Raw genomic sequence first — 26,377 nt, 5'->3', positions numbered from 1 at the left:
GTGGCGATTCCCCAGAAAAGGAGACTTTTATCATCATTATTGTTGGTTGTATGTGTTTTTTGGACTTCGGGTACTGCTTTATCATGGTCGTTAAACTTTCCCCTTGATATTAAAACAATATGCAGACTTATCAAACCATAGCCAACGTGAGTGGACAAAAATGTTAAGCTCAAATTCAGCTCATTCATGCGGAAGGATGCCAACATCACAGGAATAAAAGATATGTAGGATGATTACTCATTTATCAGTGCTCATGTGAAACTTTATCCAAATGTGACCTTGCAGAATACACATTTTGGCCCCGGGATTACTATAAAATCAATTAACCAATTAATAATGTTCAATATTTCACGTTAATTAAAGATAAAAGTTTATATTTTTTAAGTGTGCAGGATTAGTACTCCCAACACTGGTCATAAATGTTCCTGTTCACAAAAACACAAAATAATTGGAAGTAACCAGCTTGTATTGGTAACAGTTTAGTTTAGTTGGAACATGTTTAACAAATTACTTTAACATCATAGGTTTACACAATTCAACATCTCTGAAAAACAGTAGAAAGAAACTGAATTTATTTAATGTACCCCTTCTCCGAGTCGCAGCAGTTACTGTACACTTGTTCACTTCCTGGACCAGGTTACCAACTTGTTAATAGTGGGATACAGATGTGTGGGAGTAAAAGTTAATAGAGTTTGTATGTGTATTGTTTATTACGTTTGTGATGAACAAATAATCTTTCTTCACGTTTCAGCCAGCAGCTGCAAAAAACATTCTGTTCCATACAACCACCATGAATCCAATCCAATCCAATCCACTTTATTTATATAGCACATTTTATAAACACTGTTTCCAAAGTGCTGCACAGACTAGCAAAACCATAAATAATAAGTAAATAAAGGAATGTAAATGTAAATAATAAGTAAAAATTATGACAATAAAAACTAAAAGATCATATAGAAACAAAGAAACGTACTACAATAAAATATTTAAAACAAGAAATCGAAACAATAAAAGCCAAAAGTCCAAGAAGTAGGTAAAAAATAAATAGGTAAATTTAATTAATGAATCAACTCAATTAATTTAATGAATCAATTTAAGACAAAAGTACATTATTTTATAACGTAAGTTAAGCATTTGCCTGCCAGGAAACGCTCACGTCAAAGCAAATAGCAACAATTCCAATCACACTTTCTCTAATAATAAGCATCTTTTCAACAAAACATGTAAACTTTTCACAGACATTGAGACATTTTTGTCTTCTAAGTCAAGAAGTCTGCATTGTATGAGAATTCAAGTGAAAAGGTCAGTTTTTACCCTCACTAAAAATCTTCTTTTGCCTAAAAAAGTTTACTCACACATTACACGTCACCTTTACACTCTGCAGCATGCAAGGCTCCTACTCCGGATCAAGTGGTCCTAAACATTTCACAAATGTGCCTGACTACTGTTGAAGTGTCTAGAACCACTCGACCAAGGAGGACCAGGACACAGAAGACCAGGGAGGACCGGAGAAGACCAGGAAGGAGGATGAGAAGCAAACAGGCGCTCCACACCTTCCCTGCCATCCAGCCTCTTCTTTTATACTCCACTCAGACCCAAGCCGCCCCGACCGGTCGCACCGGGCCGCCAAGCAGTGATGATGTGGACTGGATGGTCCTGCTCCACCCGTTGGAGCCTGACTGTGGGTTGGTTGACTTCCAAACCTGAAATCGTTCCAAAAATGTAACTTTGAATTCTAATGTTAGTGTTTACTTACATATTGTGCATTAAAGATACTAAAAGCAATCCAATGTATGTCAATATATGCTGAACCATCTTAGAAAAAACATCTTAGCTTTGTGTTGTAGCTGTCGAGGCTAATTAGTGTAATTTGTACAATATGCAGAGGAATGCTAAAAAACGACCTGCAGTCTGGAAATGGGCCGCACTCCCAATTTATCCATCCATCCATCTTCTACCGCTTATCCGAGATCGGGTCGCGGGGGCAGCAGCCTAAGCAGGGAGGCTCAGATTTTCCTCTCCCCGGCCACTTCGTCCAGCTCCTCCCGGAGGATCCCGGGGCGTTCCCAGGCCAGTTGGGAGACATAGTCTCTCCAACGTGTTCTGGGTCTTCCCCGAGGCCTTCTACCGGTCAGACTTGCCCTGAACACCTCCCCGGGAGGCGTCTGGGAGACATCCTGACCAGATGCCCAAGCCACCTCATCTGGCTCCTCTCAATGCGGAGCAGTAGCGGTTCTACTCCGAGTCTCTCCCGGATGACGGTGCTTCTCACCTTATATCTAAGGGAGAGCCCAGCCACCCTACGGAGAAAACTCATCTTGTCCTTTCGGTCACAACCCAAAGCTCATGACCATAGGTCATGGAGGAGTTTAGGTACTCCCAATTTAGAGAAAGTAAAAAATGGGCGCCACATTTAGTCAGATTTGATGATTTCATTTGTCAGACGATTATGTTATACAGTCCAATCAGAGCGTGATGCTGCTGTCTGCCACTAGGCAGCAGGAGATTTATTCACGTGGATGTTGTTTTAGTTGGAATCTTTGCTTTTCCACAAGCAAAACGTCCATCCTCACTCGAAACTTGTCTTTTCTCACTTTGACCTGCTTTCCTTTGGTAGGGGATACTTCCTGTCAGAGCAGACATGTGACAGGAAGTGGCTCGACCGCATTCCAAGGACCTGTCCTTATCAGTGGTAACCTTGGTAACCACCTCTCAACATACTCCTGCTTATCCCCCATCTCTGTGTGTATGTGTGTGTGTCACAGCGACATGCAGTTTGTCCGGAATGTCACCTGACCTCATTCTACTGCGAGGTGTGTGTGTGTGTGTGTGTGCCGACGAGGAGGGAGGCCAAAGGTCAAACATTAGTCAGGTGGTGGAGGAGGCAGAACATAAGACTGCCAGCCAATCAGAGAGCGGGTGTGCTGAGGTTTGTGTTTATTCTTTTGCAAAAACATATTTGATATTTGATATTACAGTATACCACATGATGACGTCACATGCCAGCATGCTGACTTCCAACTCCCATCCATCCATTTTCTATGCCGCTTCACGTCATTAGGGTCGCGGGGGTATGCTGGGGCCTATCACAACTGACTTCGGGCGACAGGCGGGGTACACCCTGGACTGGTCGCCAGCCAATGGCAGGGCACATTTAGACAAACAACCATTCACACTCACATTCACACCTATGGACAATTTAGAGTCGCCAATTAACCTAACATGCATGTTTTTGGAATGTGGGAGGAAACCAAAGTTTTTTCTGTCATTTGAAACTTTCACACTTTTCATGTCAGCTTTCTGTTTTTATTGGAAACGATTTCATTGTCTGACAATTATTCACTTTTCCCCTCAGTCACCTTTCATACACAAACACACACTGGTCAATCATTACACACAAACACACGTACACACAGTCGTTTGCCGTGGTCTTCTCAGGTAAGACGCCATGTTGTCGTCGTTGTGGTGTCCAATAGTGTTTGTCTTTACATGCTGCTTATTTCATTTGAGATTGTGTTCTATACATACACATACAGTATACACTCACTACATACAGTAGTACAGAGTATTTCATTCACTAAGTGTAAGTACAGTAGTGCGTGCAAGCAGCAGCATGGTCCAGGCTTTTTGTGGACGTGTCACTTATTAGTGGGATGGTTGAGAAGGGAACCCCCGTGAATAGCAGGGATCTATACTGTACATGATACTGTGCATGAAGTAGATACTGTAGAAGTGTTCAAGAAGTCCAAATTCATTTACTCCACCATGACGCCTCCTTCTACTTGTTCTCTCAGAAATGTTGTCTCTCTTGCGCCATGTAACACCCTCTTGTTATGGAGGCAGACGCTCCATAGCGACGCTCATCTCTGGAAATGCAACATCCAAGTCAGTCAATGTCCCTTTTTTACTTATGTCCGTCTGTTTTTTGTCTGAGCATGTGTCTTAGTGTTTCAGCATGTCTCAACATGATTCTTAGTGTGTCACAGTGTGTCTCAACATGTTTCAGTATGTCTCAGCATGTGTCGTAATGTGTTTAGCATGTTTTTTCAATGTCTCAGCATGTCTCTAAGTGTCTTTCAGCATGTCCCAGTGTGTCTTAGCATGTTTCAGCGTGTCTCAACATGTTCCTTAAAGCGCTTTGAGTGCCTTGGCGGTGGAAAAGCGCTATACAAGTGAAAGACCATTTACCATTTAAGCATGTCTCAGCATGTGTTTGTCTTAGCATGTTAGTCTCTCAGCAAGAGTCTCAGCATGTCTTAGTGTGTCTTAACTTGTTTCTGTGTCTCAGTGTGTCTGAACATGTTTCTTAGCGTGTCTCAGCATTTCTCAGTGTGTCCAGACAAGTGTCCAACACGTCCTCAGGCTGGTGAGGGAGAGGCTGAAGAAAGAAGTGGACAAGATGAAGACATCAGAGTTTAGACCAAGTCTGGTGGTGTTACAGGTTAGTGTCAAACTCTGACAAGTGCGACATCAGCAAAGTGACATTGTGTGTGTGTGTGTGTGTGTGTGTGTGTGTGTGTGTGTGTGCGCGCGCAGGTGGGAAGCAGAGAAGACTCCAACTTGTACATCAGCAGTAAAATGAAAGCTGCAGCTGAGGTTTGTCAACACGTGGGACACACGCGTGCGGGTGACGTGTGACGTGTGTGTGTATGTGTCCTGTGCAGGTGGGCATCGACGCCTCGCACGTGAGGCTGCCTAACACGTCCACACAGGATGAGGTGGGCGTCGTCAGTCTTGGAGGGAGGGGGGGGGGTATTGATGTTGTGATGACTTGTGGTGGTCTGGTAGGTGCTGAGGACCATCATGTCCATCAACGAGGACGCATCAGTGCACGGCCTTATCGTCCAACTTCCTCTGGACTCCGTGCACACCATCGACATGGAGCTCATCACCAATGCTGTCTCGCCGCTCAAAGATGTGGATGGGTGGGCTTTTTTTTTTTCCACCTAGCTGTCTTTCTCATCATGAACTTTGACCTACAGTACAGTGTATGTGTGTGTGTGTAGGCTGAGTTGCATCAATGCAGGGAAGTTGTCTCGTGGAGATTTGAATAACTGCTTCATCCCGTGCACACCCAACGGCTGCATGGAACTCATCAGACAGACAGGTCTCACACACACACACACACACACACGCGCGCACACACGTTAAACGTAAACTCAGCAGCTGTCAGTCTACCCAAAGTGTAACTGGTCACAGTGCTTGATGAGGCTAACAATGAGTGTAATGCACTAGCTGGCCAGTAGGCGCTATGTCAGCAAGCCACGCCTCCTGTCAATCAATGTGCCGGCTGCAGGTGTGAGCGTGGCAGGAAAACACGCGGTCGTGGTCGGCCGCAGCAAGATCGTGGGCGCGCCCATGCACGACCTGCTGCTGTGGCATCACGCCACTGTCACCACCTGCCATTCAAAGACACCCAACCTACCTGAGCAGGTGACGTCCCACGCGAGGAAGATGAGGCGGAGGAAGGGGATGACTAGCGTGCACTTAATTGTCTGCAGGTGGGTAGGGCTGACATCCTGGTGGTGGGGGCGGGACGAGCAGAGATGGTGCATGGAGATTGGCTGAAGGAGGGAGCCGTGGTCATCGACTGTGGAATCAATCACGTGGCAGGTGAGCCGTCACGTCATGTGATCTCGCGAGCAGCTAGCATTAACATCGGTGGCCTCCACTACCCTAGATGAAACCAAGGCGAGCGGGAAGCGCGTTGTTGGTGACGTCCACTACGGCTCAGCCAGTCAGAGGGCAGGATACATCACGCCCGTTCCAGGAGGGGTGGGGCCAATGACGGTGGCCATGCTGATGCAGGTAGGATTTCACTTCCTGCGTGCCACCACAGACGCTAGACAGGACATTACCATGGCAACGCTGATGCTCAGTGTTGTTTGTTGTAGAACACAGTCCTCAGTGCTCAGCACTTCCTCGCCAACTTGGACGACAAGGACTCACAGTGACGTCGTAAAAATAAAGGGCCTTCATAAACTGGATGATGAAGATGATGAAGGTTGTGACCAATCAGAAGCCAGGCGATATGGTTTAAATGAGTTTTCCATACATTTTCTATCGTCTGCTTTTGTAATGATACGACCAGCCTTTGTCACCACGGCAGCGACTTTTACTGGTCACATGATCAAGAGTGAAGCTGCTGTCAAAATAAAAGCAGAAAGACAAGCCAGCTTGTTTGAGCAAAGCTTTTACTTTAAAAACAAAGACCAACTTCACATCAACGAGGCTGTCAATAAATTAATGTCATTGTTTTAAGTCAGGTGTCTTCCTGTCATGTGATTGGACCGCATCAACAGGAAGTGATGTCATCACTCGCCCTGCCCACCGTCGGCGCTCTCCTGCGAGATCTCAGAGTCGAGCGAGTAACACGAGCTGCCGTTGTCCTGCGCGTCTCTGTTCGCCTCTTCGGGCAGCCCACTAGCTGAAGCCCCGCCCCCTATGCCTGGCTCCCCAGCGCCCTCACAGAGGTGGGTGGAACTGTGGAAGAGCTGGCCGCAGAGGCGGCTGTGGCGGTGGTGGCGTGCGGGCTTGGCAGTATGTGCGTACATGTGCTCCTGCAGTTGGCTCTTGTGAGAGAATCGCACACCGCACACAGCGCACGTGATCTTTCGCTTACGAGAATGTGTAGCTGAGGGGGCGGGACTAAGCGGCCCCGCCCCCTCCGCTCCTGCCCGGCTCCTCCTGAGCTCCGCGGCCAGCTGAGTGGCGAGCGCCCGGCTCTGCCGCAGCGCCTCCTCCAGGCAGCCGGCGTCGAGACGTTCGGCATCCATATTGTCGCTGCCGTGCGTCAGCCCCTCTGTGAAGATGGCGGGGTCAAGGGCGTGGCTAAACAAGTGCTCCCGCAGGCCTTCAGGTGAGGAGCAGCGCTGGCCGCAGCGAGGACACGTGAGGACCGCCGACCGCTCCTTGAACGCCATGCTCTGACCGAGGCCCCCGTCGTGAGGTGGAGACCACGTCCCCCGGCCCACATCTCCGCCCTCATCATCCGGATGCTCCTGCTTGATGGCGGCCATGACGTCTAAGTCGTCACCAGATGCCACGGAGCGGACATCCCGCAGCGAAGAGGCCTGCCCGTCTGATTGGACGCCTTCCAGACCCACGGTCAGCGACAGCCCGCCCCGGACGCCCCCCTCTCCTGTGACGGTCTTGGAAAGCACGGGCGCCTCCTTGTTGGCCAGCTGGGACGAGATCTGGATGCCATACAGGTTGGACATGCGGACCGCATCTACAGCAGCATCTGCGGCGCCCTCGCCGCTCTTACGGCACAGCTGGTGGGCGTGGAGGAACTTGATGCCGTCCTCCAGACGTGTCTGCTCCACCGCCTGCTTGGGGCACGAACCCGTGTACATGACGTGTAGCAGGTAGCTGAACACGTCAGGTTGGATGTCGGTGGGCTGGATCTTGATGCACTCGCTGACACACATGCACACACACGTACGTTAACTCTAACAATGCTAGCCGTTGCGATGTATATAGATGTTGCTAACAAAGCTAGACTTTGTTGTGGCTACAGACGTTGCTAATGATGCTAGAAGTTGGTATGGATACTGATGTTGTTCCAGATGTGATTGAGGCGAGAGACCTGCTTTGGTGGATGAAGATCATCTTGAAGTAGTTGGAGAAGGCTGCCAGGACGGCACGGTGGGCCTTGAAGTAGACGTTTCCAATGGCAACGGTGCAGTCACACAGGAAGCCAAACTCTCTCTGCACGTTGAGCTGCTGCAGCAGGAAGAGGCTGTGAGCCGACACCTCCATCTGATGACGTCACAAAACACATTTGCATGTTGGACACACCTTTCATCATTAGGACAAACACACGCGCACACTTCTTTTGCACGCACACCCCACCAACATTGCTGCGTGCGTGCGCGCGAGCTGTCTCGTACACGCCTCCGTCACGCCTGCGTCTTCATCGTCATCTTATTGTCATGCAGCAGCAGCAGCGTGCACGTCGCCATTCGCTCGCTCGCTCGCTCGTACACACGCAGGTTCACGCGCACCTTGTGACTGATGGATGTGTTGATTGATGTCTTACCGCCAAAAGAGACGAGCGTCGTCTGTCAGATGATTGTTTGGGCGCGAAACTGCGTCAAGTCTCGCGACATGTCACGGCTCGGCCGGTCACGTGAGCACTGTCACAATAAAACACGCACACACATACACACCTATTGTAAAGGAAAGTGTTATGTAGAAAAAGTGCGTGTATATTATTATATATGCATTCATGCATATTATGTTGACATCATGTCAAATGTACATTTTATGATTTATTTCAGTACTAAACCATAAGATTATATTGTCATATTGTCTCTATCTTTACATTCATCCAATAAACATTAACATTAGTGTTTATTAATGTTTATTGTTAGAATTAATGAACGAAACATGAACGTTTCTGAATACCCTCAGGCTACAGTAACTTTATTTTGACGGTCACCGGAAGTCTTTTATTTTGTTCATCCATTCTACAGGAAGTTTAGGCGGAAGTTGTTACTGCAGTAGCTGTCTGAGAAGAAGAAGAGCAGGAGGAGGAAGAAGAAAAAGAGGAGGTAGAAGTAAAAAAAAGTCAAATTAGTAGAAGAAGAAGTAGTAGAAGCTTGTTAGTTGAACTTTCCCACGCAGAGGATCCGTACTGATCAGCGGAGCTTTGGCTCATCTTCGGCGGACATCAGCAGCTACGACGCCGGCCTCTGGTCCTCGGGTGAGTCGATGTTGTACGCTCCGGCCGTGCTGCTGGAGGAGTGGGGGTGTTTGCGGGGGACATGTTGCTGTCTGCGCGCCAAGGAACATACTACCTTGTTCCTGTTTGTGTTTCACAGTAAAATGTTTTCTGTGGCTCACAGCCTGTCTCGATAACATGGAGCTCATGCGTGATTAGACGCTCTTATTTTTATTATACGTTTGTATTTTTGTCAGCGCCATCATTTTTATCTTGGAGTTGATCAAATCACTTATCTTTACACTTTTGGAGGCTCAGTCACAGGGACTTCCGTTGTAGTGGGCGCTGCGTACTAGCGTGTTAGCTTGTTTGCTATTTCGCTAGTTAGCGAGCTCCATCTTAGCTCGGCCGTCAGGGGCCGCTCCCCGCTCAGCTCTGCCACTCCCACCCAAGCCCCCAGCGGCCACATTGACATGACGTAGCCTCATTGGATTAATTTAAACGTCTTTGCCTTTCGAGTCATAGAAGCAATAAGAGGTAGCTCATAGTGTCACCAAGCATAAGTGTTACAGGAGTATTTTTATATAGGCTCATTAGAACTAAAGTCAATGCTTTTTCAATTTGATGTGTTTTTAGTTGTGTTTTTTCATGTCAACGTTGTGCTCAATTGTTTTTCTGTCAAAGAGGTGAAAAGTGAGTGTGAGGTCTGCTGTGGTCCTCAGGGTGATGGCGAGGTCGAGTCACAGCGAGCACGTCCTCCAGCAGCTCAACAACCAGCGCGAGTGGGGCTTCCTGTGCGACTGCCTCATCGCCATCGGTGACATCTACTTCCGGGCGCACAAGGCCGTGCTGGCGGCCTGCAGCTCCTACTTCAGGATGATGTTTATCCGTGACCAGCAGGGGGCGGCGCGACTGGACCTCAGCAACATGCAGATCAGCGCAGAGTGCTTCGACCTCATCCTGCAGCTCATGTACCTGGGCCGCATTGTGGCAGGAAGTTACGACTTTGATGACCTCAAAGCGTCCATGGCCTACCTGCAGATGTATTACGTCCCTGACTCTCTGGACGACCTCAGGGACATTCACGCCCCAAACCCTACCCAGTCTTCCTCGGCATCCTCGTCCAGCTCGTCAGCGGGGACGTCTGGCGGGAAGATGATGTTTGGTGTTCGCATGTATGAGCGGCAGCGGCCCACGCCCGCTCAAGAGCCGGACCGCCTCATTAGAACCGTCAGCAGGTACGAGGGTGGGCCGACAGAGGACGGGCCCAGCGTCCCTGTCTTGGCTGCGGATGCAGGAGTGGAGCAACCGTGTGACCTGAGGAAGAGGGCAGTAGGAAGGAGCGCTGCCCTCAAGGAACGCCCTCGCTTTGGCCGCACCTTTACCTGTGACGACTGCGGCTTCGTCTTCAGCTGTGAGAAACTTCTGATTGAGCACATCCTGACTTGCACCAACAGAAAAGCCTACCAGCCGGGCCGTAGAGTGGACATGGACGCAGGCGCCTCCAAGGCCGAGAGCTCCACCTCTGACAGCACAGAGGAGCACAGAGCGCTGTCTGACCTCTGCCCGCTAGCAGCTGGGTCAAATGGCGAGGCGGGATCTACTTGCTGTATTTCTGTCAAGACTGAACCGCCTGACAGCCCGCTCACCGACACCCAGCGGGTCGAGGGTGGCGCTCTGGTGTCCACAGATGTAGGAAAAGCGGCGCAGGGGAAAGAGCGACATGCATGCGAGGAGGCGCCCGGCGTCTCCGGCGTGGACAAGCGGGTGTGCGACGCTTCTGGCACGTCGGGCCAGTTTTTGGAGGTGAAAGACGAGAATGGCGAGAGCGCCCCCTGCGAGCTGTGCGGGGCGTTGCTGAGCGAGGATGACAAGTCGGCCCACTACCTGTCCAGTCACATGGGCCACATCTGCGCCTGCGGGAGGTGTGGACAAGTGCTGATCAAAGGCCGCCAGCTGCAGGAACACGCCGAGCGCTGCGCAGAGTCCCTCGGCGGCGAATCGGACTCGCATGGCGAGGATGAGGATGAGGCTCACGTGGCGGAAGAGGGGGCGGAGCTAGCCTGCCCTCACTGTGGCCTGCCCTTCCACAGCGAGAGCCTGGCTTTGGAACACGCCTTGTCCTGCCACGACCCCGACCTCTTCCGCTCACCCGGGGGGCCTGACCACCGGCGCAAGCACTTCTGCAGCATCTGTGGCAAAGGCTTCTACCAGCGCTGCCACCTGCGCGAGCACTACACCGTGCACACCAAGGAGAAGCAGTTTACCTGCCAGACCTGTGGCAAGCGCTTCCTGCGCGAGCGCCAGCTGCGGCTGCACACAGACATGCACCGCGGCGTGGCGCGCTACGTCTGCCCCGTATGCGACCAGGGCACCTTCCTCAAGCACGACCACGTCAGGCACATGATCTCACATCTGGCAGCTGGCGAGACCATCTGCCAGGTTTGCTTCCAGATCTTTCCTGGCGGTGAGCAGCTGGAGGAGCACATGGACGTTCACCTGTATGTGTGCGGCGTGTGCGGACAGAAGTTCCGTCTGCGCAAGGACATGCGCAGTCACTACAACCTCAAACACGCCAGGAGACTGTAGGACGTCTTTGCCTTCTCAGAACTATATTATTGGTCACTGTGCTACTGTGGGCGGGGCCAAGCCCAAACAGCATCCTGGTGGACTTGAAAGAGTTAGCATGTTAGCATGCTTGGCTACTTGCAGGGATGCATGGTGATGAAGATGATGATGAGTCGTGTCAGACTTTTAATAAACTTTACTTTTGTCAACAAGTCTTTTGTTTTGAGATGCACACACACACACACACACACACACACACACACACACACACTTTGTATACAGTAAGAGACCTAATCAAGACTAGGTGGTTTATTCGGGGAATGACCCACCTATAGTCCTACAACAGAACTGTGAGTCCCTCTTACCAATCAGGTGGGCAGAGACAGGTGTGGTGTTATAAATAGGAAATGGGGGTGGAGCTTGAACAAAGTTCTAGCTATAGAACTTGTCCTCGCTCGGGTCACAGCTGGGTTGGAGCACGCTTGAGCAAATTTCTGTCAGTCCAAATATTTGATGAGCTGTCTTTATCAAGTGTGTGTGTTGTGCTTGGCTAATGCCCAGTCCACGGTATACCCCGCCCCTCACTCAAAGTCCACTAGGATAGGTTCCAGCTTATCAGAGACCTGAATGAGGACAAGCGTTACAACAAATATATGGAAAGATAGATGTTTATTACATAGAATACCACAGTAATAACAAGTATCTTGTGATCTTACACACTGCTAGCCTGATTGATCAGGTGACACCAGCAAAATATGATGATGGTGATTTGTCCTGGTCATGCTTGTGCACATTTGACACAATTGTAAATACTCCTATCACGATTGCTGTCATTGTCTCTTGTGTAACATTAGCATGTTGATGTGCAGACTAGCAGCTAGTTAGCAACATTAGCATCAACATGTTGCGATCGCGCCAATACACACGCAAATTCAACTAATCCCTACAAATTATGGGGAACAAAGCCAATTTTGCACATTTTTGTGTGCCATGTTGGCAAAATGCCTTTCTATGTTTTTATTTTTGTTCATTAATAACATACTTTGTTTGTCAACAAAATTTCCTGTTATAATTACATAGAAGGGAAATCACAACCATGTATTGCAACTTTTGACTTTTTCCCTGAATTTGCAACAAACACCCAAAAAACGCTGCAAATTCCATTGCAATCTTGGGGAAACATTTGAGAAGATCCTTGAAGCATTGTTTGATGTGTGCATTTAGCAGCTAGCCACATTAGCATGACGTTTGGCCTGCAGCTTGCTGGATTAGCACGTCTCATCTAGCATTACCATGACTTCTGGGCAAGCAGCTAGCTGCTTTAGCATGTGAGTAACATTGAAGGGAGTCAGTATCAAATGTTTGCGAACAAAGGTTTGATGTAAGTTTGTATAAAGAACATATTTCATACTTTGGCCTCAAATGTTCCTGCCATCAGGTTCAACAAACTTAGCTGTCCAAACAGCAGCCGAGGTCAGGCGTCACAGGAACTTGCATAAAATAGTGGCAGCGAGCGTTGCGGTGTCACACGTAGAGATGGCGTCCTCGTGCTTCATCGCTTTGCTGCTGCTGTGCTCCGTATTCGGACTGCAGGCTCAGACCACAGGTCAGTGCCGCACGGCAGATGTCAAGGGACCACGACTGGACACAACCTTTGACCTCATGCCTTCAATATGTCCCCACAGGGCCCGTGGCGTTCTCCGTGGCCCTGAAAAGCGATGACGACACGGCCGGCGACCACGGACCCTTCAACACGGACACCACGCTGGTCTTCAAGAGGGTGGCGACCAACTTGGGTAACGGCTACGATGTCAACACAGGTACCACGTCACCTGCAGTGCCACCTTCAAGCGCAATGGCTCCTACCACTGGGGGAGCGCTAACAGTGCTCGCAATGGTGTGACCTTTTCCCCCTGCAGGTATCTTCACAGCCCCCGTCAAAGGCCTCTACTACGTCACCTTTACCGGTGCCGCAGGGGAGTCTGGGTCGATGAATGCGGCTTTGATGAAGAACGGTGTCAACATGTTCGCCATCTACGACAACAAGCACCATCACAGCAGCGCTACCAACGGCATGGCGCTGGCACTGGAGACGGGAGACAAGTTGTGGGTCACCTTGTGGGCCAACCAGAGGATGTTTGACCAGAGCCGACTCAGCACTTTCAGTGGCTTCCTGGTCAGCCCCATGTAAACGCTGCTAGGTCACATGACCTCGTCTTCTGCTTGGAAAGAAAATAAACATTGATCTTTCACCCTCTGTGCTTGTGTGTGTGGCAGAGCAATTATCTAAGCGCACCCCCTAGGAAGGCATTTTTTATTTTGGAGAAAAATACAAACTTAGCTTCAGGATCTCTATAGCCAAGATGGCTACCCTTTAGGGCGGTATGTGTCCATCAATGTACACTCACACCATAAGTACACTAAATGGCAGGCGCAACTCCACGCATCCATTCATGCTTTTACTGTGAAAAGCTGACATTTTGTGGATGAAGATGATCCAGGTTTTATTATTAACAAATGCAGTGTTGTCTTTAGTCGGTCCTAAATGTTAATAAAATGAATATGTGAGAAAGTCCAAGTACGAGAATATTTATGTGTGTACAACTATTAGTGTACACCAGCGTGATGTAGAACCAATCAATCCAAAGAAGAATGAGCAGAAGGTGTATGATTGGTTGTTCGCGTGAGGCGCCAATGTTAACAGGAAGTTACATTTCCGGGTTGACCTGGGGGGGGGTATAGCTGCCAAGCGAGTTTAGTGGGTTAGCGAGGTGTGAAGTGTGAAGCCAACCTAGCCTTTTCAATAAAGCTAGCGCTCTTTTAAAACAGCTATATCACCATGGTAACGTAGGCTAAACTCATAACCTGCAGTGGACGTGGGAGCAAGAATAATTTGAGCAGCACTACGACAGTAGCGGCTACTTTGAGATCACACTGATTCGCTAGTATTCCCACATTAAAATTCTCTAAAAGAGATGTAGATTTTCAGCCGAGGAAGACAGTACCTTTGCTCACTTTCTGAGCCGTGCATGAGGAATAAAATGCAATTTGAAGTATTAACCGGGCCGAACGCGTATGTCACAGCAGTCGTTGCATGAGCGCTCAGGCCGTTAGTCTTCTTAAAATGTCAGAAAGGAAAAAGGTCGCCACAAACACATCCACACTGCCACCTTGTGGTCACGAGGCACAACATTTTATATTTTAGAGCAGTATAATATTACAAGAGACATATTTCAAGATTTCAAGATTTAAAAAAAAATGCTAAGATGTATTTATTTTTGAAATTGATACGTGTTAATATGTCAAAGTTGTGCAATGTTGAGATTTGTTAAATAAAAAGAATAGTATGGTATAGTTAGTATAATAATGAGTGTTAAAGGGATAGTTGGGATTTTTCGACATGGAGGTCGTATGTGATTTATCCCCCCCCCCCCCGCTTCATCCCGTGAGCCCATTTCTGGGCGGATTTTGGTGATGAGGAACGTACTTCCGGTTAGTTGGTGGGGCCACTTAAGTAAAGTGTTTCGTTTCTCAAAACAGTATGCGTTCAAAAGAGCAATACATTTGCCTCACAAAAATGCCTCCTCGGAAATAATCAGACCTCACAATCACTCGGCTCGTATCTCCGCGCACTATGTGTGCCAGAGAGTTTACATGCGCGGATGAAGACCACTGCGACGTGAGAGTCTCGCGTCTTCGTCCGCCGTGGAACACATACACAACATTGGACATGACAGTGCGCAGTGATACGGCGAGAGAGAAAGTAATGCCGAGCAATTGACACATTCAGCATTATTCTGCCAGCGTATGGAATCTTTTGGCATCAATAATAGTTTTTGACTCCTCCGTAATAATGAATTGCTCATCTTGTGTAAAATACACCGTCTGGGATCGCTTCACTTTTGAGCGAAGGTATAGTAATATGACGTCAAGTGACGTCAAACCAGATTTGACAAAGTAAGTTGACAACCACCATTGCAGTATCGTTTAACTTTGTTTGGGGAACTACGGTTTTGTTGAGCTGCACCTTGAGCACCAAGCCGGGCTTGTTGAGCCACTTTCGCAGTACACCGCACTACTACACGAACAATATTAACAAAGTTATATAGTTGATTGAGCATTTGTCAACTAGTTGCTACACTTTCACATTATTCTTGTTGTTGCTGTCCAAACAGGATTGTAGGACACAATGCAAGAGAGATAAAATAAAGTACTTTATTTTCAATCTTTTATGTAGCAGCTATCGAGTATTTATCATTTATATTGACCCAAGACAACACTATACAATACTTTTAATTTGTATACTTATACTAATAAACAAACATGAAGGAATGTTATCTTTGACACTTTCTGTGCCTATGACACTACATATTCATTTTTTATTTACTACATATACACTCTTATTTTCATTAGTCCATGATGAATGTCCTGTGACTGTCCTTTTATACGGTACGGTTACAGCCTACAAACGCTGTTCAGACATTCACCAGCTGGCGGCGACAGCGAGTAAGAACAAGTACCAGGAGCACACGAAATGGAAGAAGAAGACAAATACGGAAGTGTTACCGAGGAATTATCAATGGCGAGAGACTGTTTTATTTACGGTTGATTTATAAACAAGATGACCAACTAATGACTTTGGTTACGTTTTTTTTCCTCATTGTTGTCTGTGAAGCCAGAGCGCTAAAAGTTAGCGTCCTGGCTTATGTGGCTCCTTTTAAAGTTGTCCAAAGACAATAAAAGGTAGAAATACAGGTAAGTATTTTACTTTACAAAGAACCATTTCACTGGAAGTACATTTAACTAATAATATAATTACTAAATACTTTTTTTTTTTTTACTATGAATTTGTAAGTTTTTCATACTGTCATGTTAGAATAGTAATTTATCCACATGATGCAAGGATACACGTAATTAACATGCATTTGATGTTTTTCTTATGTGTCAAATATTATTTTAAGGTTACAGCTTGTTGACAGTGAATTTATATGTGTAATATTTGTTTGTGTGTGTCTAGATGGAGACGAAGGTGTTTCGCAGCCCGGCTCGTCACGGCTACGCGGTGGAAGCATCACCCTTCTTGCCCAGCAGGCTGGCTTGTGCCACCTCCCAGCACTACGGCATCGCAGGTTGCCATGGTGACGCTGTTGACCTTTTGTTGCCTGACCTTTAACCTCAGCTGACTTTTTGCAGGTTGTGGCTCGCTGCTGGTCTTGGAGGACACGCCTGGCGGAGTGCGCCTTGTACGAAGGTTGGTTTTGAGTGCACGGCACTCAGTGTTTCCCCTATCATTATATTAGGGGGTGCCACCCCAAGAATTAAACTCAAAGCTGTAAAACTAGGGAAAGCATTGGACCGGTTAGCTGCTGATTGTCAGCTCAATGAGCCAATCACAACTGTCGGTCATTGATTGGTGTGTGGTCAGCTGGGAGTGGAGCGACGGCCTCTTCGATGTGGCATGGAGCGAAGCCAACGAACACGTCTTGGTGGCGGGGGGTGGAGACGGCAGTCTGCAGCTGTGGGACACGGCCAATCATGGCGGCCCCCTCAGGGTGGTGAAGGAACATACACAAGAGGTGACACACAGAAGGCAGGAGGAGGAGGAGGGGCGCTCTTGTGAATGTGTGTGAGTGTGTGCAGGTGTACGCAGTGGACTGGAGTCAGACGAGAGGAGAGAATGTTGTCGTGTCGGGATCGTGGGATCAAACCGCCAAAGTGGTCAGTTTGTTGTTGGCTTGCACCGTGTGACCTCTGACCTCACTGATTGACTTCCCCAATGCCCCCCCCCCATCTCCAGTGGGACCCCACCCTTGGCCAATCGCTGATCACACTCACAGGTCACCAGGGGGTGATCTACAGTACCATTTGGTCACCTCACATCCCAGGATGCTTTGCCTCAGCCTCAGGTCAGTCACCATGTGACCATAGACACAAGTGTAAGGTCATATCAACATGGCTTGCAACACACACGCACACACAAAAGATGGATGTTAATGACCAAATCTCACCACCAGGTGGCACTGTTGTTGTTTTTTTAGCATGAGTGAGTGTGTGTGTGTGTGTGTGTGTGTGTTTGTGTGTGTGTTTGCTGAGGTTCTGTTCATGACACACACGTTTGACAAAGTCACGTGACACCTTCAGTCTAGCTCCGCCCCTCACTGTGGTCTGGATGATAGTTATTAGTTCAGACCCCGAGGGTTGCCAGCGCTCGTTATCTTAGCCGCTTGCGCAGGAGTCCTGGGGGGGCGGGGCGATCGGGTGATTGATGTGCGCTTTCGTCAGCTCCCAGACGAGATAGTTGATCCAACAAGTGAGCTAACAATTTCACTTAATGAGTTTGTGAGCCGTCGTTATCTCTGAGCAGCTTTCAGAAGATGCTTTGCCCTTTCATGCCACAAATCATTTTAGCTCACTATCAACATTTGCTAAAAACCTGCTATAAACCTGCTAACATCCAGCTGACAACATGTTAAAACCCACTAACGACATGATATCAACCTGCTAACACTATGCTAACAACCCGCTAACATTAACAACCCCAACAACATGGTAACAATCCCGTCAGCACGCAACCAACAACGACCCGATAACAACCCGCAATAAATCAGCTAACGACTTACTAACAACATGCTAGCAACCTGCTATCAACCCACTAACAGCATGCTATGAATCCACTAACAGCCCTGTAACAACATGCTCACAGCCTGTTAATAAATGTTAACAACCCCTAACAACATCATTTGCATATAAAAACACACTTGACAGCAAGAGGAAGTGGAAGAGCATGGAGGAGTGTAGCGTGCAGAAGGTTACGCAATTGTAGGGAAATTTTATTGCATGCACACACACATGAGTGTGCACACACACGGGCACACACAGAGTTTTTACTTTCACGGACAGCGTAGGATCCCAAGGTGCATAACAAAAATTTATTAACAAGTCCACCAGAGAAGGTAACAAAACGAGAATGTCCACAGGTAAAAATGTACAACATAAATCCCGGGCCGAGTCGCGGTGAAACAAAAGAACAACTAAGGGTGCTGCACACAAGGAAAATAGCAGGAGGAAAAAAAGGAAAAAAAACAAAATCTTTGCTGAAAAACGACTAGCAGGAAAAAGAAACAGAAAAGGCTGCAGAAACCAAGCAGTATCTAAAGCAGGGGTCTCAAACACAATTTACCTGGGGGGCCGCTGGAGGTAGAGTCTGAGTGAGGCTGGGCCGCATCAAGTATTGGGAGGAGGGCTGGGAATCTCGGGGGTACCTCACGATACGACACACGATACATGGCTCACAATAACAATAACATCTTGATACAGTAATAGGGTGAATAAAATAAATAAATAAATATTTTCGCAGTTTATATTTTGCTGCATTTAGCTGGGATAGGCTCCAGCCTACCCGTGACCCTAATGAAGACAAGCGGTATAGAAAATGGGTGGATTTTTTTAACCAAATTTTTTTAAGTGACTCACTCACTCTTAGTTCAGTGTAGGCTTATGTGTGCATCCTACGAGGAACATTGGCTTGTCGCAGGCCGTATTACAGTAATCTTTGAAGACAAGTCGCGGGCCGCAAAATGTGACTTGGCGGGCCGCAAATGGCCCACGGGCCACGAGTTTGAGACCCCTTATCTAAAGACTAGGCCTAACAAAAAGCTCACTGCTGCAGTATCGCAAGCAGGAAACTACAGGTACTTACAATCCAGGGAGAGGAAGACCAGAAAGCTAGGGAACAAGGCATACAACGAGAACAGGAATCGGGCGTGCATGGAAAGACAATCTGGCAACTGGTAGGTAGCAGGGCAGGGTCTAAATCAGGGGTATCCAAACTTTTTCAGCCAGGGCCGCATACAGAAAATTTTAAGCATGTGGGGGCCGCTTTGGCTGGGATTGAATGATTTAACAACCCACTAATGACACGCAGACAACCCACTAACAACATGCTATCAATTCACTAACAAACTGCTAAAATGCTAATGACCCACTAACAACCTGCTAACAACCCACTAACGACTCACTACAACATGGTCACAGCCTGCTAACAAATGGTAACAACCCATTAACAGCCCCTACCAACATGGTAACAACCCACTAACAACATGCTATCAATCCACTAACAAACTGCTAAAATGCTAATGACCCACTAACAACCTGCTAACAACTTCACTACAACATGCTCACAGCCTGTTAACAAATGGTAACACCCCATTAACAACCCTTACCAACATGGTAACAACCCATTAACGGCCCGCTAACAATCCGTTAACAACATGCTCACAGCCTGTTCACAACATGCTAACAACCCCTAACAACATGGTGACAACCCTTTAACAACCCACTAACAGCACGCAGACAACTCAATACCGACCCACTGACAACATGCTAGCGCGCTGCTAACAACCAACCTATAATAACATACTAACAACGCGATAATAACATGGTAGCAACATGCTAACAGAGCTGAGCAGCCGGCTTGTATTGAAAAGAGATATCCTAAGTAGTGGTGCGTGTGTGACAGCTAAATTATGGGATGGATGGCTGCGACACCTCAGCTACGATGAAAGCACACGTTGCTTGGTGACCCGGCGTCCGGAGGGAAAATGGCCGCCTCAGCGGTTTGCCTTGAAGCTGTACGTTCTCCATAATGTCAGTTATCTCCCAGGAGCAGCTCCGTAATCCTCCTCAAATGCTGCTCACGCTACACTCTCTCACTAAAGGTCACTACGTCCAACATGAGCACCTTTTTTTTTTTTACGTTGGCTTCAAGGAAGCCATTACAAAAAAAACGTTGCAGGTAACATCCTCTGTCTGTTAGTCTGTGCACGTGTGTGTGAGTAAATGTAAGTCTAGTAAATGTAAGTATTTTTTCGTGCACGCGTGTCAGAGTAGTTTCATGTGTGTGCTGAAGACTATAAACAGTCCAACACGGCTGCTGGTGTGATCGAGGAGGTGCTGGTTAGCGTTATCTCGCCATGGAGGCAGTCCTGGAGGTGCACGTGCACTCAGCTGCAGAGGCTGTGCACTTCAAACCTTTTTCCACAGCCGCCCACGCAACACGACGCTCTGCTTGCAATGTCGCCCAAGCTTTTTTCCCCCCCCCTTCCTTGAGCGGATGAGCTACACGTTGGAAAACTTTGTGGAAGTTGACAGCGTTGACATGCTGATGATGGAATCATCTCACTCATCTCACCCTCCTTCTCCTCGTGTGTGTGCGTGCGTGCGTTCGTGTGTGTGTGTGTGTGTGTGTGTGTGTGTGTGTCATGGTGAGGAGATGCTGAAAGGCCAGTGAGCACAAGCAAAGGATGAAGAGGAGGAGGATGATGAATGTGCTGGTCTAATCCCCTCCTCCTTCTTCCTTGTAGGAGCAGAAATGTTCACCTCGTCTTCCTCTTTAATTAATCCTATTAAATTCATCATCTGCTTTGCACACGCTCACTTAAAACCACACATCATCATCATCATCATGGTTTTCACCCTGCTGCTGCAGTAGGAGTACAACATCATCATCTTTATCATCATCATGGCTCCTTCTTCACTCACCTCCATGGCCATCTGCTCATCCGTCCAATCATTTACGCATTCATTCATCTATTTGACTATTCATCACCCCTCCATTCATTCATCTATCCAGTCATTTGTTTGTCCACCTGTCTGTCCATCCATTCATCCACCTGTCCATTCATGCATCATCAGTCTGTTCATTTGTCCATCCGTCATCCACTCATCCACCCGTTCGTCTGTCAATATGTTGGTCTATTCACTCATTCATTTTTCCATCCATCCTTCTGTACATTCATGTGTCCATCCGTTTTTCTGTCGATCCAGTCATCCATTAATTTGTTTGCCCGTTTTTCCATTTGTCCATCCATTCATTCAGTCATCCGTCTGTCCGTTCACACATCCATCCACCCGTCCGTTTGTCCGTCATCCATTCATTCACCTGTCTCTCTGTCCATCTGTTTGTCTATTCATCCATCCGTCCATTAATTCATTTGTCTGTCCAAACATCCATTCATTCATTCATTCATTCATCCGTCAGTCAATCTGTCCATCCATCAATTCATCCATTTGTTTGTTCATTCATTCAACCGGCTGTCCATTTATTAATTCGTCCATCCCATTTATTCATCCGTCTGTCCATTCATTCATCCGTCCATTCATTCATTCATTCATCTGTCTGTCCATTCATCCATCCATCCATCCATCCATTCATTCATCCGTCTGTTCATTCATCCATCCATCCATTCATTCATCCGTCTGTTCATTCATTTGTCTGTCCATTCATTCATTCATCCGTTCATCCATTCATTTGTCCATTCATTCATTCCTCCATTTGTCCATTCATTCATCCACTTGTCCGTTCATTCATTCATCTGTCCTACCATTCATTCATCCATCTGTCCATTCATTTGTATGTCCATTCATTCATCCGTTCGTCCATTCATTCATCTGTCTGTCCATTCATTCATCCGCTCATCCGTTCATTCATTCATCTGTCCTACCATTCATTCATCCATCTGTCCATTTGTTCATCCATCCATTCATTATCTGTCTGTCCATACATTAATTCATTCATCTGTCCTACCATTCATTCATCCGTCTGTCCATTCATTCATTCATTTATCTGTTTGTCCATTCATTTGTCCATCCATTCGTTCATGTGTCCATTAATTCATTCATCCGTATGTCCATTAATTCATCCATCCATTTATTTATCCATTTGTCCATTCATTCATTCATCTGTCCTACCATTCATTCATCCGTCTGTCCATTGATTCATTTAATTTGTCTCTCCGTTCATTCATTCATCCGTTCATCCATTCATTCATTCGTCTGTCCATCCATTCTTCGTTCATGTGTTTGTGCATTCACACATGCATCCACCTGTCCATTTTATTTGTCTATCCATCCATTTGTCCATTCATGTATCCATCTATCCATTAATTCTTCTGTCAGTCATCCATTCATCGGTCCGTGCACGCATGCATATGTACACCGAGCTAACATCACAGCTTTATTGTGAAAAGCGCCATCAAGTTTTGTGCGGGTTTGTGTGTGTCAGGTGACGGGACGCTCCGGGTTTGGGACGTGAAGGTCGGTGTGTGTCGATTGGTCGTCCCAGCACACGATGCTGAGATCCTGAGCTGTGATTGGTGCAAATATGACCAGGTGACTTTTATGTTGAAAAGGTGCTTCTGTGTATTCATGTAATTGACTGTGTGTGTGTGTGTGTGTTAAGAATGTTCTGGTCACGGGCTCAGTGGACCGCAGCTTGTGCGTTTGGGACCTGAGGAATGTCAGACAGCCTGTCAATCAAATGAGAGGCCACACCTACGCCGTCCGTAGAGTCAAGGTGCACAGCTAGCAACATCTTGCTGTGTGTGTGTGAGTGTGTGTGTGTGTGTGTGTGTGTGTGTGTGTGTGAGAGAGTGAGAGAGAGATGAAGCAGTCATACATCAGCAATCTTTACATGCAATAAAAGAGATGAAAATGCTGCATGTTTATGACAAATCCATAAAATACACTCAAGACTAAAGAAAGTCCTGAAATAAAGTCTCGCTATCTTTGTGTAGTTCTCTCCATTCAGTGGCAGCGTGTTGGCGTCTTGCTCCTATGACTTCACTGTCAGGTAAGAACGCACACACACACACACACACTTTAAAGCACAAGTAAGGAGCAGTTGTGTTTCACCACATTGCTGCGTGGATGCTGCTAAAGGAGCGAATGAGTGAACAAGGATGCCAGAGGATCTAGTTAGTGAAGGTCTACGTCGTACATGAAGGTGTGTGTGAAGACCACGACTGGAAAGGTGCAGTTGCGTTAGAGGTGACTAAAGCGGGCTTTTTGCAGAAGCTTCCACAGCTGACTGCTTTTCTGCTGACTCTCCAGTCATCAGCAGCGATCACCGAGGGGGGGCCCCAGCACCTCGTTAAGTCAGATGAGATGGAACGCTCCTTCATCAGGCATCAAGGGAACGCTTAATAACGCGTGTCACCTCACTCATCATCAGGACCACCTGCAAGGACTGATGCAGGAACAAAGAAGGAAGGGGGAAGAAGTGATGAGGAAAGCATGAAAACGAGTGAAGAAAGTATGAAGGAGGAAAGATGACACCTTCTCTTCTTGCGCCGAAGACGTGAATGACTTCATTTGATCATTGATGAGTGGTCAACATCCTCTCACCTTTGACCTGACTAGAAGATGCTTGTGACAGGAAGTTGAATGATATCATCACGCATGAGGTCAAACCATGGCGAGCGAGTGTGGAGGCTGGAGGCCTACATGGCGGCCATGACAGACGCTCCGTCATCAAGCCTGGTGTGGTATTGATCTTACGCTCCACAGCTGTTTCATTATGGGATGGACACACACGCAAACACCTACACACTTGCCTGCGGTTGCTCTCATCTTGTAATGTAAGCAAGCAGTCAATGCTACGTGCGACATAGTTGTTCACGCAACTCACCTTTCCCGCTGACCTCCTGCTGACCTCTGATGGCGCCAGGTAGCCACTCGCTAGTTAGCCTCTTCCGCACAGGTGATCTCTGACCATACTCTGCTGTGCTGATCACGTGACGCCTTCCATTGTGTGTCGTGCGGTCGCACGGCACGGCGCTAGCACGTCCATGCTAGCAAGCAGCAGGACGTGTTTGCTTTAGATAACGAGTGTGAGCTCATCTTCATTAGCGACACACAAAGCTGACAGGTGAACACACAACCACTACAATAGCAGCTCAATCATTCGTTACCATGGCAACCATGCACAAAAGACCACATGGCTTTGTCTGGATGCCACTGACACAAACACACACACACACACACTTCCGTGTACGCAAGCCACATCAGCCTTAATCACCACTAAAGTAGTTGTTAACACACTTAATCCCAGCAACTACCACTGCACTCCATCATATACAGTACATAGCCGTGCTAGTGGTTAATGTAGATTGTGACTATGGTGTGGTGGCTCATCCAGCGGTTCATGTAGATTATGACTGGTGGCTCATGTAGTGGTTCATGCAGCCTGTGACTATGGTGGCTCGTAGTGATTCATGTAGATTATGACTGGTGGCTCAATCTAGTGGTACATGTAGATTATGACTGATACCCAGTCTAGCGCTTCATGTAGATTATGACTATGGTAGCTAGTCTAGTGGTTCATGTAGTCACGAGTAGTGTGAAGTATAATATGAGTGGTGTGTGTTTTAGGAGGATGTAGCGTGTGTGGAAGGACAAGCGTTGAGAGACGACTGTGCAGCACTGATAGAAGCAATAAAACAGCGCCTGAGGACGGCGGCCAACAGCGGCCAATCACACTAATTGAACCACTGTTCCCTCCCCCCAAGTGTGTGTGTGTGCGTGCGAGTGTGTGTGTGTGAGTCCTGACGCAGCAAACACTCATCCACTTTACAAATGTGATTAAATCTCCAGCCAGGGAACACTGAGACTCCCGTTGGATCAGCGCACACACACACACACACACACACACACACTTGATGCGTTCATCAAGTTGTAAAGTCCTGAGCTGTGGGGTGCCCCCTGGAGGCGCTCCCTTGGTGACAAGTGGGCCAGTTGTCCCAAAGTGTCTGCTTGTCTTTCAGGTTTTGGGACTTGAAGAGTGTGGAGCATCTTGTTGGCACGGTGGACCACCACTCAGAGTTTGTGTGTGGACTGGACTTCAACCTCCACGTCCCCCACCAGGTCTGCTAGCGCTGAATGCTAACACTAACCATGCTCTCAGTGTACTTATACACGTAGCACGCAGCTAGTTTACTGATAAACAACCCTCAGGACTCAATCTGTTTCCGTGGCAACCATTCACAGACCTGTGTGTGTGTGTGTGTGTGAGAGACATTCTTGTCTAACAAGCAAGCAAATGTGTGTGTGTGGCATATTATTTGTTGTTACACTTGAAGTCCTTTGTGTTGCATTCACAACACTCTGAGACACACATACACACACACACACACACTTCCTCCTGTGTGATTGTGTGTGTGTGAGAGAGAGAGAGAGAGATGGATCACCCTCTGTGGACACACACACACTTTCCAGACTGTGTGTTGAGGTGATAAATGTCAGGTCTCGAGAGTCTCCTTGTTCGTGTACTCTACACTGCTGTTAGCGCTGCGTGTGTGTGTCTGCGTGCGCATACATGTGTGCTGTCACAGGTCATGTGACTCAGCTTTTTGTTCATGTACATGTGCACGTGATCAGGTGCTGGACTGTTCGTGGGACGAGACGGTGAAGATCTACACGCCAACATGTCTGACTGCTGCCACGACAGGGACACACCCACACTAACGTCATGTGACCTGTCCGAGGTCACAGTGTAACGTGGACTATAACGTCTTTTCGGGACAACTTCCTGTGATGGATGACTGTCTGTCCAATCACAAACGTGTCCTCATGGAGGTTGACTGGTCCTCTTCCTGCTAATTGTCCAACACCAGTGCACGTCTCAACATGCACACTGAGACACTAGCATTGGACTTAGTACTCTAACATTATACACTTAGTGTGTAATGCTAGCATACATGTTGTACAATGTTAGTGCACTAACATTGTACATTAAGTTTACACTTACTGTATAATGCTAGCACACTAACATTATCCAGGAAGTGTACACTTATGTATTGTTAGTACGTGTACAATGCTAATATACGAAGATGATCCAGTAAGTGTATAATGTTAGCAGATGTTGTACTATGTTAGCAGAGTAGGGATATACTGTACAGTAAATAGAGTATATAATCTAGTATGTATGGAGTAGAATGTAAAATGTAGAATAGATAAGTACAGAATGGTGGGGGTGTTAATGAGCGTGTTTGCAGTAAAATGAGTGTGTGTTAATCTTGGCGGTTGCTAATCTTCTGGTTCTAATTGGATGCTAGCAGCCAGTGCTTGATAAGCCCCCCCTGACCCCCCCTCGTGGTCTTCAAGTGATTTAATGATAAATTGTTTAGTTTTAATCGTCTCCTATGGTGGTCGTGGTGGGGGGGAGAATGCCCCTCCCCCAATAAAATGACTTTATAATCAAACTTTTCTACTTCCTTTCTGCTGCTCAGCCCACTCCCGCCTCCCGTCTTCCAGGGATTCCCTCCTCTTCATCAATGTCTTTTTTTCCTCTTGGATTGCGCGTGCTGT

The 26,377-nt window shown here is 47.4% G+C and overlaps 4 protein-coding genes across 7 annotated transcripts; 3 read left to right on the top strand and 1 right to left on the bottom strand.

Moving 5' to 3' along the window:
- Window positions 1-3,392: 3,392 nt before the first annotated feature.
- LOC129172548 (C-1-tetrahydrofolate synthase, cytoplasmic-like) lies at window positions 3,393-6,230 on the top strand. Its single transcript, XM_054762415.1, has 11 exons — window positions 3,393-3,438; window positions 3,795-3,885; window positions 4,363-4,441; window positions 4,537-4,596; window positions 4,665-4,718; window positions 4,789-4,925; window positions 5,007-5,107; window positions 5,297-5,433; window positions 5,502-5,613; window positions 5,681-5,808; window positions 5,895-6,230. Exons 2-11 carry the CDS (start codon window positions 3,797-3,799, stop codon window positions 5,952-5,954), a joined length of 957 nt encoding a protein of 318 aa, XP_054618390.1. The 5' UTR covers window positions 3,393-3,438; window positions 3,795-3,796; the 3' UTR covers window positions 5,955-6,230.
- On the bottom strand, window positions 5,177-8,131 carry zbtb25 (zinc finger and BTB domain containing 25). 2 transcript variants are annotated; one of them, XM_054762414.1, is made up of 3 exons: window positions 8,007-8,088; window positions 7,589-7,761; window positions 5,177-7,419 (listed from the first exon to the last, which is right to left on the bottom strand). In XM_054762414.1, exons 2-3 carry the CDS (start codon window positions 7,759-7,761, stop codon window positions 6,315-6,317), a joined length of 1,278 nt encoding a protein of 425 aa, XP_054618389.1. In that variant the 5' UTR covers window positions 8,007-8,088; the 3' UTR covers window positions 5,177-6,314. The 2 variants fall into 2 exon arrangements, with proteins under 2 accessions (XP_054618389.1, XP_054618388.1); XM_054762413.1 differs by having other exon boundaries at window positions 5,178-7,419; window positions 8,042-8,131.
- On the top strand, window positions 7,484-13,053 carry zbtb1 (zinc finger and BTB domain containing 1). Of its 2 annotated transcripts, none has more exons than XM_054762412.1 (3): window positions 7,484-8,707; window positions 9,350-12,839; window positions 12,919-13,053. In XM_054762412.1, the coding sequence occupies exon 2, from the start codon at window positions 9,392-9,394 to the stop codon at window positions 11,252-11,254; it is 1,863 nt and encodes a 620-aa protein (XP_054618387.1). In that variant the 5' UTR covers window positions 7,484-8,707; window positions 9,350-9,391; the 3' UTR covers window positions 11,255-12,839; window positions 12,919-13,053. The 2 variants fall into 2 exon arrangements, with proteins under 2 accessions (XP_054618387.1, XP_054618386.1); XM_054762411.1 differs by having other exon boundaries at window positions 7,491-8,707; window positions 9,388-12,839.
- A 2,688-nt stretch (window positions 13,054-15,741) lies between these two features.
- pex7 (peroxisomal biogenesis factor 7) lies at window positions 15,742-26,275 on the top strand. Of its 2 annotated transcripts, none has more exons than XM_054762367.1 (11): window positions 15,742-15,976; window positions 16,251-16,362; window positions 16,427-16,484; window positions 16,659-16,809; window positions 16,874-16,951; window positions 17,031-17,139; window positions 22,296-22,402; window positions 22,473-22,586; window positions 22,807-22,862; window positions 24,835-24,934; window positions 25,448-26,275. In XM_054762367.1, the coding sequence occupies exons 2-11, from the start codon at window positions 16,251-16,253 to the stop codon at window positions 25,532-25,534; spliced, it is 972 nt and encodes a 323-aa protein (XP_054618342.1). In that variant the 5' UTR covers window positions 15,742-15,976; the 3' UTR covers window positions 25,535-26,275. The 2 variants fall into 2 exon arrangements, with proteins under 2 accessions (XP_054618342.1, XP_054618341.1); XM_054762366.1 differs by having other exon boundaries at window positions 15,744-15,988; window positions 25,448-26,274.
- The last annotated feature ends 102 nt before the right edge of the window (window positions 26,276-26,377 follow it).

Source organism: Dunckerocampus dactyliophorus, chromosome 19, assembly GCF_027744805.1.
Source record: "Dunckerocampus dactyliophorus isolate RoL2022-P2 chromosome 19, RoL_Ddac_1.1, whole genome shotgun sequence".
Classification (NCBI taxonomy): domain Eukaryota; kingdom Metazoa; phylum Chordata; class Actinopteri; order Syngnathiformes; family Syngnathidae; genus Dunckerocampus; species Dunckerocampus dactyliophorus.
The sequence above is the reverse complement of the archived record's forward strand: the minus strand, read 5'-3'. Positions and strand labels throughout refer to the sequence as shown.

Bases quoted from the DNA above. Each gene is read 5' to 3' on its own strand.
- LOC129172548 (XM_054762415.1), top strand. From the start codon at position 3,797: ATGTTGTCTCTCTTGCGCCATGTAACACCCTCTTGTTATGGAGGCAGA. The intron at 4,597-4,664 runs GTTTGTCAACAC...TGTCCTGTGCAG, and splicing joins AAATGAAAGCTGCAGCTGAG to GTGGGCATCGACGCCTCGCA. The intron at 5,108-5,296 runs GTCTCACACACA...TGCCGGCTGCAG, and splicing joins GGAACTCATCAGACAGACAG to GTGTGAGCGTGGCAGGAAAA.
- zbtb25 (XM_054762413.1), bottom strand. From the start codon at position 7,761: ATGGAGGTGTCGGCTCACAGCCTCTTCCTGCTGCAGCAGCTCAACGTG. The intron at 7,420-7,588 runs GTCTCTCGCCTC...CATGTGTGTCAG, and splicing joins ATCTTCATCCACCAAAGCAG to CGAGTGCATCAAGATCCAGC.
- zbtb1 (XM_054762412.1), top strand. From the start codon at position 9,392: ATGGCGAGGTCGAGTCACAGCGAGCACGTCCTCCAGCAGCTCAACAAC.
- pex7 (XM_054762367.1), top strand. From the start codon at position 16,251: ATGGAGACGAAGGTGTTTCGCAGCCCGGCTCGTCACGGCTACGCGGTG. The intron at 16,363-16,426 runs GTTGCCATGGTG...GACTTTTTGCAG, and splicing joins CCAGCACTACGGCATCGCAG to GTTGTGGCTCGCTGCTGGTC. The intron at 16,485-16,658 runs GTTGGTTTTGAG...GTGTGTGGTCAG, and splicing joins GGAGTGCGCCTTGTACGAAG to CTGGGAGTGGAGCGACGGCC.